This window comes from Manis pentadactyla, chromosome 15 (assembly GCF_030020395.1).
Source record: "Manis pentadactyla isolate mManPen7 chromosome 15, mManPen7.hap1, whole genome shotgun sequence".
Taxonomy (NCBI): domain Eukaryota; kingdom Metazoa; phylum Chordata; class Mammalia; order Pholidota; family Manidae; genus Manis; species Manis pentadactyla.
This window is the reverse complement of record NC_080033.1, coordinates 79,686,142-79,700,016: the sequence shown is the minus strand read 5'-3', so window position 1 is coordinate 79,700,016 and position 13,875 is coordinate 79,686,142. Positions and strand designations below refer to the sequence as shown.

The 13,875-nt window shown below is 55.6% G+C and overlaps 1 protein-coding gene across 3 annotated transcripts in view; it reads right to left on the bottom strand.

Moving 5' to 3' along the window:
• Positions 1 to 13,467, bottom strand: part of CRISPLD2 (cysteine rich secretory protein LCCL domain containing 2) — a 68,827-nt gene extending 55,360 nt beyond the window's left edge. For all 3 annotated transcript variants that reach the window (XR_005032429.2, XM_036924150.2, XM_036924148.2), the window contains exons 1-2: positions 13,325 to 13,467; positions 186 to 499 (exon numbers count right to left, since the gene is read on the bottom strand). Coding sequence is in view for 2 of the 3 variants with exons in the window: in XM_036924150.2 (XP_036780045.2) it covers positions 186 to 425 (240 nt within the window). In the remaining variant the exon portion in view is untranslated. The remainder of the gene's footprint in view (positions 1 to 185; positions 500 to 13,324) is intronic.
• Between the last annotated feature and the right edge of the window lie 408 nt (positions 13,468 to 13,875).

Here is a 13,875-nt window from a genome sequence, read left to right as displayed (position 1 = left end):
GACAGGTGACATGAGGTGCTGGCAGTGAGGCGGCCTCTGCACTGGGAACTCACGCATGCCCTTTGGGCAGGGGTCAAGAGCAGGCACAGGGGACTCTCTCTTGCCAGGGGACCCCACACCTGCCACACACCCACCAAAGGGGGGCAAAGCCCAGGCCCCACCCTCGGTGGGAGCCCTGCGCTCACCATGTACTCCATGTTGGAGGCCGGAGGGTACACCTGGCCCCGAAGTTTGTTGTGAAGCATGAGGATCTCCTCCTTGTCCGACCTGGGGATGGCCCTCCGCACCCGGGAGTGGGGCTCGTCCTGCTGGTATTTGCTGAGCAGCTTCTCCAGGTGCGTGACATTGGGCAGGAAGAAGCCCTGGGTCCCACAGACCAGCAACACCAGCCCCACGGGGACGATGCAGTTTGGGACACAGCGCATGGCTCCACGCCGGCAGCAAGTCCGGGGCGACGGGCAGCCTGGGTCTCTGAGGCAGATGCAAGCACTCGAGAGCTCTGAAAGGAAGCAGAGGGCGGCGGGGGAGGAAGCCGGTCGGTGCCAACCCAGCGACAGCGCTGGCCGGAGCACTGAACAGAGCCGACCCCATTCTCCCACTTTGCAGGTGTGGGAACTGAGGCTCACAGAAGCGAAATGACCCAGCCAGGAAGTGGCGGAGCCGGGACTCAGGCGACCGCAAGCCGCCCGGGCCCCCCACAGGATGTCCTGGGACTGTTTCTCCTGGACTCAACTTCTCTTGCTCATCTTTTCTAATTTTGAGTTGGCATTTCTACCCACTCAGGACTTGGGGCATCTCCTGCCCCCAAAAGAGGCTGATAAAGCCATTACACATCAGCAAGGGAGTCGCCAGGAGCCGACGGCAGTAGCGAACTTCCTGGTCCTTGTGCAGTAAGACTCCGTTTACCATAAGTGGTTGACAGGCATCCCCGGACCCATCACTACTCACGGCCCCTCTCATCTCAGCCCTTCCACCAGGCACCACCCACATCACTGTGATGCGGTCACCCAGAACCCAGCCGGGGACCCAGCTGCCGCTCAGCTGAGCAACATTCACCTGCCCATCGATCCTCGGAGGCAGTGACAGTGGGAGGAGAGGAGGGCCGCCGAGCGGTGCGTGTCCACCCCACTCTCACCCCGAGCTGCCCGGCAGACCACTAGATGACCAATCATGTGGCCTCGCCTGCCGGTTCCAGACTGAGCCTGTTACAGTCGCTGCAGGTGGGGCCCTGAGGCTGGTTCCTGTGGGTAATTAGTGCCTGATGACCTTCTCAGGACCGTGACCTGTTAGGGACCAAAAGCAGCAGCAGAGCCTCGGGGACAGAAGGCGGCGGGCCTCCTGGACCTTCGTAGCCCGGCTTGGAGGGGAACTTCCCGAAGAGCGTCCCTGGAGCCCTGAGCCTGCGCGTGCCGGGCTGGGGGCCGGGGGGGCTCCGGCTCATCGCATCAGCTGGGCTCACGGCCGCACGGCACCAGGCCGACGCCCTCACGTCCACTGCAACAGCCTGGATGGCCCTTCCTCGTCTCTCGGCTTACGGCCCCTTTTCCCAAACAATATGTCTCACCAACCTGCCTTCCCCGGCACGCCTCTTAGGAAAAGCCGTCCCGGCCTTGGAGCACACCTTCTGCCTTTACATGCCAAGGTCCGACTTTGGTTGGGGGAGCTCCTGCCGAGCCTGCGCTCCCCCCAAGAGCCCTCCTGAGCCCCTCCGTGGGCCACTCACTTCATTCCCACCGTTTCCAGTCCTCACGACAACCAGGAGGTCTGTCTGTCCTGACTCCCTTTTACAGATGAGGAAGCCGAGGCTGAGAAATGGCAGGATGAGCCCATGGCCACCCTACTGGTAAGCGGAAGCACCGAGACTGGAACTGGGCAGACACCTTGAGGGCCAGGGTCTCCACATGCTGACCTCGCTCCTTTCTCCCTGGGGGCAGGGGTCCACCTCCACTAAAGGGTCACGCACCACGGTCCTCCTCCTGGTCCAAGACGACAAGGCAGGGCATGAGTAGGGTGCTCGTTTATGCCTCTTGCTTCTGCTTTATTTCCAAGGAAAAGGAGGCCAGTCCCCTGATGACCTCTACTGGGCACCTACTTTGTGCTAGACCCTGGGACATGAAGATGAAGAGGACACTGTCCCTGGCCTCCAGGAGCGCCCACAGCCCCACCCAGTGGGATAGGGCTGACTAACGACAGTGTAGGGAGTGGGGGTCGGGGCTCCAGAATCCCACCTGGGCATGGAGAGTGGCAGCCGGGCCTCGATGCCAGCCGTCCGGAGCCCGGAGAGGCCCAGTCCTCTCACCAAGGCTCCCCTACTCTTCACACACCAGCAACAACCAGGGTCTCCCCAGCCAGGTTGGCTGGAACCGCAGAACGACAGCCAGAGGAGGGCATCCTCAGGGGCAAGATGGAGCAGGGCAGGGAGGGGCAGGCCCAGCAGGCACTCCAGGAGGCAGAGAGTGGGGCCAAGGAGCTATGGGAATGGGTGGCCCCCATCTCTGCTTCTGAGAGTTCCCAGAAGCTCTCCAGGGTCCTGACCCAGCCACTGCTTCAGATAAAAATAACTGCAGGCCAGAGGGGAGGCCTGGCTCTCTTCGGAGTGGGCCAGACGTGCCCTCCTCCCAAGGAGTTCCCTTTGGGGCAGAGCCCCAGGGACAGTGGGGAAGGACTTCTGCGCGCTCACTCGCCTCACTGGGAATCAAACCAGCAATGCAGAACCTCTATGTGCCCCAAGTTCTCTCTCGGGTTAGTCACACCACCATATATGAACATGTTCCAGCTGCAGAAGGCCAGGCTGAGAGAGAGGCCAAAACACACCGATGCTGGATTAAGACTGGAGACGGAGTGAGAGCAGAGGCTGGCGTCACAGAGCGTCCGCTCTGGCATCATGACAACACTCAATTTGCTTCATTTTACACTTAAACAGCTTGAGGGGCAGGGCACCCCCAAAGGCATGAGATGCAAACTGCTTATGTGACTCCACCGTGATTCAACTAGACTAAAACCTGGTTTAAATCGCCAGTGTGCACAACCCAAACAGCCATCAGGTAGGGCATGGGTAAATAAACTGTAGGGTGGAATATTGTATAGCAGGTAAAAGGAAACGAGCCACAGCTCTGTGAGTGGCAGCATAAGTAAATGCAAACACGATGGGCTCAAAAGGCAAGTTTTGGATATTACGCTAATGGTACGACTTGCATAAATTTTAACATAAACCAAATTTTGTATAGTTTATGGCTATGTTGTATATGTACTTAGACACACACACACACACACACACACACACACACATATATATACATACATATACACATCTGTGTGTTTGTGCACTGACTATGGTGTGTGCAGTGTGCATGTGCAGGGTTAGACCGGGGCTGCTATCCCTTTTTGCCCTCCTGATGATCCAGAGGTTGGGGTCAGCTTCAGGAACCTGCCCAAGGTCATGCAACTGGCAGCAGACAAAGGCATCTGCCCCACAGCCCTTTCTTTACTGCCACCCCGCCTTCCGCAGGAGTGGGCTTCCTGCCGGGGAGGGCCCCCCACAGGCAACCCGATCTCACACTGCAGTCCTGCACCCCTTCTCTGTTTCCCAGACGGACTGCTGGGCTCGGCGGAGCTCAGGCACTGGCCTCCAGGGCAGACAGTGCACTGTCGATGAGGAGGCATCTGGGTATTGGCCTAGGGAAGTGAAACCTTTCCTTCGCGGTGACACTTCACCAAAACAAGCCTCCATGACCAGGTTTGGCACCCATCTGACTGCTGACGTGCCTCTGAGTCAGATGTGACAAGCTGATGTCTGACATCGCTGGGTGCTCTCTGATTCTCCCAGGGCCGTGAAGAGCAAACCTCATTCCTAGAGAGGCCGTCCTCGAGGCTCTGCCACCTCTGGCCTCTTACCGGTAGCTTGGAACACGTGCTGCGAGTGGCTGTATGGGACAGCAGAAACGCCCTCTGGACAACGCTGTTCTCCTTTGCCACAGCTGCAGAGCTAATAAGAGTACAAATAAGATAATGGCACCAGTGTCCCAGAAGAACATATCAGACATCGGGCCACCAGGGAGGGGGAAGGGAGACCAACGAAGCTGTCAAGTCCCAGGGCAACAGCGAAACCCAAGCCTGGCAAGGGCAGGTCAGATTCCTGCAGTGCTGCCCAGAGCTTTTGGATGCGTGTGGACTCTGCCAGGCAGGTAGCTGTTTTCAACTCCATTTTACTGAAAAACTGAGTCCAGGAGACACTGCCTGGTATTTGTGAGGTTGTGTGGCTAGTCTGGGGCAGAATCAAGCTTTCCGGGAACTTAGGAACTTTCAACACGGTGCCACTGCAATCTCAGCTCCAAAACCACGCCTCCATCCTGACAGGCTCTGTGGACATTCGGGGACTCAGCAGACCCTCATGTTCCCAGTGGAGAGAAAGGGAACTCGGCTTAAGTTCGATGCGTCATCTCACCCGGGCCACCGCCTGTGTTTAGGAAAGTCTGCCAGAAAGACGAATCTCAGGACGAAGCCTGTCATCCGTCCGCTCCAAGGCTGTGCCAGGCTCTCTGCTTCTGCACATGCTGTCCCCACAGCTCACTGCGTGACCCCAAGCTGCCCCCTCCCTGGGCCCAGGCTGGGCAGATTCATTCCTGCTCTTCAGTTAACCCCGGGTTCACTGCGTAATCACACCCCAGACCTGCAGGCTTATTCACCACTGAATCGCCAATGTCTGCCGAGTTGGTATTCCATAAATATTTACGGCATGATGTACAGATTTCTTCCTCCCCCCAGTGAGATCAGAAGAGCCGTGTAAGGATGTTGCAAGATGCCAGCTCCTTTGCTCCAGACTGTAGCACGGGCTCTGGGAACAGAGAGTGGGTTGGTTCCTGACACCATCCCCCAGCTGTGTGGCCTTTGACATGCATGCAGCTTCTCTGGGCCCCAGTTTCCATGTCTATAAGCAGAGGGGAATTAAGGGACTTGTCAGACATGAGCGATTCAGTGGTGAACAAGCCTAGAGGTCTGTGGGTGCACCTGAGCTCCAGGAGGCTTCCAGAGGCAGCGACCCTTCACCTGGGTCTTCCCTGATGAACAAGGATCAACCTGCCTGGCCTGGCCAGGGAGGGGGCAGGCTGTGGTCATGGCTGAGCTGTGGGATGAGGAATGAATGAGATCATGAACGTGAGTACTCAGCGTTAGGTTTTATAAATGCTGCTGTTGCAGAACGCACCGCAGACGCAGTGTTTAAGGGCCGGCATGACTAACGGGGAATGCCGAGAACAGGACTGCTCTCTGTCCGCCACATTACTTCAAAGCCCCACCTCTGCCTTGAGACAAAATCTAATGTTTAAAAATCCTATTAAATGTCTAATGCTTGCGAGGCAGGAAATAAACCTCCCCTGAATTTGAAACACACTTTACTCAGTATGTGCCTGGAGCTATGGCCACTTTTTCCCAGCTTTCTCGGGAAGATGGTTCCAAGATGTCATGAACCAGGTCTGGAGCATTAATGTTGACCATCTGGCCAGGAACCACCTGTACAAATGTACTTGGTCATTCCACTGATGACAATGACCCCATTCAGATGCCACTGCTGCCATGAAGCTTGACCTCCCTCCAGGGCTCAGTCTTAGCTGAGTTAACAGGTCTGTGAGCACCCTAGAACTCCCCACCCTGTGTTGTGTCTGCTCCTACTATTTGCGTCTCCAGCTAGACCACCAATTACCTCAAGGCTGGAACCGTGGTGTGCCGGCTGCTCAGAAAAGCAAAAAGCAAAGTGCCCTGATTTATAGTATTTGCCAGTCCCCTTAGTACAAATATCCCCAACTTCGAGCCACCAGCGTGAGGTCACTGGCCATAGCGTTTCTGGCAGAGACTGGCAATCATGCACCATTCTGCGGTCTTCCCACCACGTGGATGGGATGGACACCAGCAGCCTCCAGAGCAGAGATGACAGCCAAGTGCAGGTAAGCATTAGGGCAGGTTAAGTTTTCAGTATTTGTTACCTGTTTTAAATGACTTACTTAACTGTAAGTTTATAGAACGTTTCATGATGGTTGTGTTGAACTGGCTCACAACCCTTCTGAAAACATAACTGAACTTAATGAGCCGGCTCCAGCACACCACGGGCTGGCACAGAGGCTTGTTTAACTTTATTCCCCAGTGAGCATTAACCACACAAACAGAGTGGTGAGTGCAGACGAAGCAGCAGACGCTGTCCTGGCCCCCCCATTCCCAGCAGCTCAGATTTCATCCTCTCCACTGACTGATGGGGCCCTGCGATTCTCAGGCTTATCTTACAGATGAGGAAACTGAGGCTTAAAACAGAGAAGCACCGTGCTCACGGTCATTGGGAACGCCTGAGGACAGCAGTGTGTCTGCCACACTCCGACCGTTTGCCTATCCTGGCTCGGCCGTGCGGCAGCTTTCCAAAGCCCCGGGGCAGCCCTCACATGGGCCCCATGTCCGCCGGCCTCGTTCAGTGAGGCACCCGTGTGCGACAGAGCTGACCCCGAGGGCCGGGCAGTGCCCCCAGACTCTGCTCTTCCTCAGAAGCACAAAGGAGAACTCAAAATGTGAGCCCGGCCAAGGGCAGACCGGAGTCCCACCCACAAACCACTCAGAAATGCCAGGAATGAAGTGGCGGCAGAGAGGAGGGCGGACGGACACTCGGCGTGTCTCAGGCAGGTCCCAGGCCTGGGCAGAACCTCCAGGGAAGAGCGTCTGGGTTAGTACCAGACACCCCGCAGGGGTGGGGGTTCCCCGCCTGCCCTGACCCAGCCAGTTTCTGTAAACCCTCTGTGGAAGTAGAGCTGGACGGAGGAGGATACAGGCCCTGTCCTTCCCTTGCAGGCTGCCCAGGGCTGGAGGAGGGAGAGGGTGAAGATTACAAAAACAGTGGCTGTAAAGAGCCCGGCGGCAGAGCCAGGCGATTTGAGGCCTGCTCCCTTCCCTTCAACTCCCGGGTGAACTCAGGCATTCCAGATCATTTCTGCTCCAGGCTACAGGGCAGACAGAACCTGGACCAGCCTTCTGCCAGAAATGCATGATTCACAGGTATTGGGTGGTGTTTGCAAGGATGAGGCATGGACCCTGGTTCTGAACCCAGCTCGAAGACACATGAGTCAAGAAATCGAAAGCACCAGGCTATGGAATTTCCACACTGCTTTGTGGATGGCAATTCCCAGGTGGCCAAGGAGCCCTCAGGATATGAGAGTGAATGAGACAGGCTGCCCTGGGGAATGGGACCAGGGAAGAGACATCACAGCAATAGATAAACACAAAAGGTGGACAGCGAGTGCCCACTGGGATCTCAAGGGAACGGAACTCCAGGCAGCAGGAACCACAAGCACGAAAGCTCAGAGGTGGTCACTGTTTCTGCAGGACTAGGGACAGCGCGAGGCTGGTAGAGCGGGGAAAATGGGGTCAGAGGTGGACAGGCCAGATGGCTAGGGGCCTTGAAAGCCACAAGGAGTGATTTCACCCTAAATGCAAAGAGGAGTGTCAGTGTGCGTGGGAGCCGATGGCGATAGGTCTGGTGTATGCTTTGGAATCCTGTCAGCGTGCAACGTGCAGGAGCACACAGCAGCCAGATTCCCGTGATTAAACATGCATCATCTGCTTATCTAAAGTTCAAACCCAGGCAAAACCAAGCTCTGCCATTAAAAGTCTGGAAACGGTTATGCTTCGGGGTGGGGCCAGAGGAGGGCCTGGGGAGCCAGTCGGGGGGAACCACCACGTGCCTTCTGTGACAACTGCCAACCAGGCAACGCGTGGGAATGCTTTGCTCTCTAGTACATTAAACGTTAATACCAAGTTGTTTAAAACAGCAGAAACCGCTCTGGCTTCCTTTGCAGAAAGCAGCCGAGAAGCCTGGCTGGCCGTGAGGAGGCCAGTCTGAATCTGCAGGAGGCAAGGGCCTCAAGGCTGAGACAAGGCTGGGGCCCGGCCCAGGGCAGCCCTTCAAAGTGAAGCCCAGACAAGGCCCTGAGGCTGGCGGGGGCCTCCACTTGGACCAGACGGGGCTCTCCCAGACAGGGCCCAGTTCATCCCAAGGCTGAGAGGGCACTTTGTCCACTGAGGCCAAAGCTGAAAACATCTTCTTCGGTCCCAGTGAAGACTTGCAGATCCCCAGGAATAAACAGAGTTTTCAGCAGGCCCGGTGCTTCCCCCGGTGAGAACAGACTGGCTGTGTCGACAGGCAGGTTGGGGCAGGAGGCAGAGGATTCACACTCACACTCACTCACACACACACACACACACACTCACACACACTCACACACACACTTGAAATGCTGTTGTGGAAACAACTCATTCTTTCAGAGGGCGTGTTTAGGGCTCCCAAATAGAAGTAGCTCACAAGCTCCTGGACACAGGGCTCTGAAAATGCCCCAAGGAAGACGGAGAATCCTCACGTCACTTGCGCAGGCCCCAGAGCAGTGAGTGCCAACAAACTGGGCGTTCTCCCAGAAGCAAGGCCGTGAAAACTCCAGCAGCTCGTGCTCAGGGGACCACTCGACCCTGGATGGCGGTGGCCCAGGTGGGCTCCCAAGCACTCCCTCCCTTCGTGCCATGTGACTCCTCTGGTCCCCCCAGGCCCTGTGGGCAGAACCTCCCCGCAGCTCCACAGCCACTCCCGCCAGCCAGCTGCCCCTGCCCCATCTTCGTGCCAGGGCTCCAGGGCGGTCTTCAGCAGCCTTCCATGGCAGCGGGTCTCCCATCTAAGCCTGCCCCAGAAAGTGCTGGAAGCCGCATTTAAACACAGTTTGCCTGCCCCACCCTTAGCTGGGCCTGAGAATCTGCATTTCTAACGAGTTACACACCCCCACAACATTGAGAACTGATGCTCCAGATTATAATAAATTTCCTCAAATCTCAAGTCTCCTCACATCCCTCATTAATCCAGCAATTCCCACCTCCAACCTCGGTGCACATCTTCCCAAGCTTTTCCCACCTTCCTACCATCTGTACTAACACATATTTTGTATTTTCATTTAGGCTGCCCAGCACTGGGGGAGGGGGGGTTCAAAAAAATTTACTTGTAAAAGGTAACTTTCTGTCCCCACCATTGGCAGAGAACCTGACCACTTCTGCCTTGAATGCCAGGCAGGAGCAAAATGTAACACAATGGAGACGCGACCAGGGCAGGACCTCCCAGCTGCGCACTGACGCCAGCCAAAACGCTCTGTTGTAAAGAGCGCTCTCTCTCTGTTGTGAAGGGGCTTCAGGGCTGGGGGGAGGCCATGGGGACAGAGGGCGCCGCCTGAGACGTCTGCCTCGCCATAGCAGGACGACAGAGTTGAAAGAGCAGCTCCTGGACCTGGGGTCTTTGCTGCTGGATCTGTGCACATGCTCAGTCACCTTGGGGACCAGCAGACATGGGCTCCCCACATTTTGGGGGACACTGCTCATTGCGGAGTGACCTGTTCTCAAGTGCAAATGCCACCTCAAAGCTTGTGGCAGGAAACCCTACTTCAGCCCAGCTCACCCACCTGCAGTGCAAACCCGAGCTGCCCTGCAGACAGATGCTTAGACTCCTGCCACACCAAACTTCCTGCCATTCTCCAAGGGTGCCAGTCCCCTCCCTACCTCCAGGCCTTTGCACACACATGGCCCCTCAGCTTAATGCACTCTCACCAACTCCCCACCCACCCACCATCACCTTCTCCTGCCGGAGAACCTGCCTCTTTGCTCAAGAAGGGCGTCTCAGTCTCTTTTTGGGTCAGTCTCAGCTGGATGCCAGCTCCTGAGCCTAGAGAGATCGAGTGGGTTTTTTCCAATCCAGAAGAACTCTGAGGTAGGCTCAGTTCCAGGCCCACTTGACAGCAAGCTAAATGGGAGCTCTATTCTCTTTCCTTCTGGGATATTGCCATTCTGCACTCACAATGGGACACAGTCCAGAAGTTTGGATTGAAACTGTGGGATTTCATAATTTGTAATTTTTTTAAATGACAGTTCAGGAGTTGCCTAATCCTCTTTAGGACTATTCCTTTTCCCCTGAATCTGTGGTTTTTGCCTAAGCTGACACAGCACTTGAGACAATCAGAGAAGACAAATCTTGCTCTGGCTGGATCATGAGAAACTGTCCGTCCTCACAGCCTTGAAAGGGGGTTGTCTGTTGGCTAGTACCCGCAAGCGCACAGCCTGAGACGTAAAGCAGGGCTTCTCCAAGGAACATTGCAGACAGGGTTCCCTGCCAGTTGCTGTTGTGACCCTGAGGAAATGGCAACACCTCCCACAAGGCACCCAGAGGCTGGACTTCCCTGTGCCTGCGAGATGGCCTTCATCTGTCGTGGAATGAGACGGCCTGAGTCGATGCTTCGTCAGTAAGGAAGCCAAAAAGAGGAGAGCCTGGGTTCCTCAACCCATTTAACATAAAGTCACCAAGGGACCTGGCAATGCCACCCCTGGGTATAGACCCAAACCAACTAAAAGTGTTCAAACAAAAATGTGCACACAAAGGTTGACAGCATTACTACAATACACGAGAGCATAAAAGGTGGGAACAGCCCAAACTTTCATCAGTGCAAGAATGGATAAATGAAATGATGATGGAATATTACTCAGCCATGAAAAGCAGTGAAGCTCTGGCACATGCCACAACATGGGTGAACCTTGAAAACATCATGCTAGGTGAAAGAAGCCACAAACTGCATGATTCCATGCAGGGAAACTTCCAGCATAAGCAAGTCCATTGGGAGAGATGGCAGAGTAATAGTTGCCTGGGGCTGGGGGAAGAGAAGGGGGATCACTGCTAATGATGGTGAGGGGGTGTCCTTCTGGGATGATGGAAATGTTCTGGAACTAGACAGTGGTAATGGCCACACAAAATTGCAAACATACTAAATGTCACTGACTTGTACACTTTAAAGTGGTAAATTTTATATTTATGTATATCTTATCACAATAAAAGTTTTTTTTCAAGGAAAACAAAGAAAAAAGGGCATGGCTGGTCCTACCAACCCCCACCCAGACCTGTCTGAGCCGCTGGGCTACAGAGCAGAGCGGGCTCCACTTCGGACTTTATAAGAGGCTCTGGACCCCCATCCTGTGAAGGTCTGAGCATCCATTTAGCTTCATGAACCGAAGATGAGACGATGCCTATGTTGTGTTTTCCTTTCTTGACAAACCATCAGCCTCTTTGAGCAATGCTGGGTTTATAACATCTGGGACTAATCAAAAACCAGTGAGTTTGCAAAAAACAAAAAAAGCCTCCTAGGTCGGGAGCAAGTAGACACAGAGGCACCTCCGATACATAGTAAATCACGCTGGTGACAGAGAAAATAAATGTTCCTGCTCCTGCAAGGCCACAGGGGTCAGCATTCAGGGGTCCGGCCTCTAAAAGCCAGTTTTCAAATGCAACCTACAAAAAGCCAGATTTCCAACGTGGGGTCTTTGGGAAGGGGCGAGTATGGGCACTTCCAGAGGCCTCATGTTCTTCTGCTGAGACTCCTGGCCTCCCCCACCAAGCCAGCTCTGCTCTCTGGTCTGGAGGCAGGACTCTGAGAGCCAGCAGTGACCCACGCCCAGTGTGTGCCCACCTCACAAAAGAGTCGGATCACCCATGTAACCTTGGGCACGTCTGGCCATGGTAAGTGTATCCTACTGGTAGTAAATGTCAGCTATTGGTATGATTATAAATGTCATTACTATTCCTACTCTTAGATCTTAAGAGAATATAAAAAAATCAACATCACCCCCTTCATTCTCCTGCTAGGGTGCATCGTGGGAGACTTGGGGCTTGGGCTCAATTCTGCTGACAGCTGTTTCACCTGGAGCCCCTCTCCAGGCAAAGCAACACCTTGTGTGAAGGTCAGGTGCAGAGGTGGAGCTAGTGGTTGGGCAGAGAAGTGTCTTTAAGGAGGCAGGAGGCAGCAGTTAGGAGTGTAGGGTCTGCAACCAAGCAGATGTGACAGTGCAGTGGCACACCAGCCAGGGGGCCTTGCGTGTGCATGTCACCTCTTTGAGCCTGAGTGTTTTACTCTGTGAAATGGGCATCAAGAGTCCTATCACCCAGGTGTTGCAAAGATGATAATGCAGGTAAAGGGCACGGCATGGGGCTTCACACCTGCCACACCAGCACTCCAGCCCCCACACCTTCTGCTCCTTCTCCTGTGTGGGAACCGCCGGGTCAGAGGAGGAAGCACAAAATCAGTTCCACAAAACCCACAGAAACCCTAGGAGATGCCCCCTTGGTCTATCTGGGAGGTGGCACGGCCCTCCTCTTGTTCCGTAGGGACTGGTCACTCACTGGTCAGACCCTAGACCCCGGATGCCCGCTGACAAAGGCAAGCTCAACCTATTCCACCAGAACAAGGGGCCCAAATGCTCAAGGTGGAAACAGAAACCCACCGTGGTCGCAAGGCAAGCTGGGCATTGCACAGGCTCCCAGATGCTTCTCTCAGCCAGAACAGCAGCTCACCTTTTGACTAAAAGATGTCCAATTCAAGCTGGACTTCAATGAGCAGGTATCAGCTAAGCCCCTTCCGGCTTGTCAACCCAGCACTTTGGTGAGGGAGGCTCTGGGTCTACACTGCAGGAGGGGCTGACCATGGCTCTGTCCACCTAGGGCAGCCAGTCTCCCCAGGACTGCAGAGCCAAGCCCTCAGCTCCCAGCACTACTCTTCCCCACAGGAGTATATGCAGATACCCGCTCTGGCTGTAGACGCAGGACTGGTGTTCCCGAACTTGCAGGAACTCAGACATGCCCCGTACTTGGACACATCAATCTGGAGCTTTGGAGGCAGGCAGAGCTGGGTTCCAGTCCCAGCTCCAGCTCCGCCTGGACAGCTCAATTCACCTCTCTGACCCTCAGTATCTTCATCTGAAATACGGGAAGAGGAAGGCTACCTTGCAGGTTGTAGCAAATGAAATCATAAAGGGGCGTGGCCCTGTAAACTGCTGAGCAGATTGCATACACCGTTAGGATCAACCGGGGCATCCACACGTGGGTAGACATATTCAAATTCCTGCCACGTCTGTGCCATCAGCTTCCCATTTATTGACGCCCACTGTGTACACAGGAACGCAACAGATGCTAGCTAATCTCACAAAGTCGGCTCAAGTACAGAGCCTCAAGGGGTTCGGACCTGCCGTCGGACTGGCTCTGAGTCCCGGCTCCCTCGCTTCCTAGCTGTGAGATCTCGGGCAAACGACTTGTCCTCGCTGAGACTCGGTTTCCTCATCTGTGAAAGGGCACGGCGCTGGGTACGGCGCTGAGCCCGGTTCTGGGATGCCGTTAGCGCCCAGCATAGTGCCCGCGCACAGTGAGCCAAGAGATGGCATTGCTCAGCTTCCTTCAGCTCCTCCGGTCGCCGCTTGCAGAGAGGAGAGGAAACTGGGTCACACTTACCTCCGCAGAACTCCAAGCACCACCTCTCCGGCGTCTCCTGCGTCGTGCAGCAGCGGCAGCGGGGGCACAGCAGGCACAGAGGGCGGGGCTCGGGACTCCCGGGCCGCCGAGGGATGCACTGGAGCCTGGCGCCCGGCGCGCCGCCTCTTATAGGCTGCCCGGGCCCCGGGGGCCACGCCCCACGGTGCTGATTGGGCTGCGTCACCACGTCTCCCCCCCTCCTCTATCGCCACGCCCCGCGAGCCTCCGGGACACCCGGCGGCGCCAGCGCTGGGTCTAGGGGCCGCCGATCAGGGCGGACCACCCGCGTGCTAAGATCCCGGCTTGAGAAGAGAACACTCTTGTTTCCTCACCGTGACCATAAAACTACTGTTTCCACTGAGCGCTTCCCATGCGCCCGCGAGGTGCCAAGCACTTTCCACCGGGGATTTGCCAACTTCCCAAATCCCAACTCTCTCTGCAGCTCAGCTGGAAAATGGGAACAGGGAGGCGACCTCCGGGATCCTAGCAAATAAAATCGGCAGGGGCGGGGGCTCCCGTCGCGCAGAATA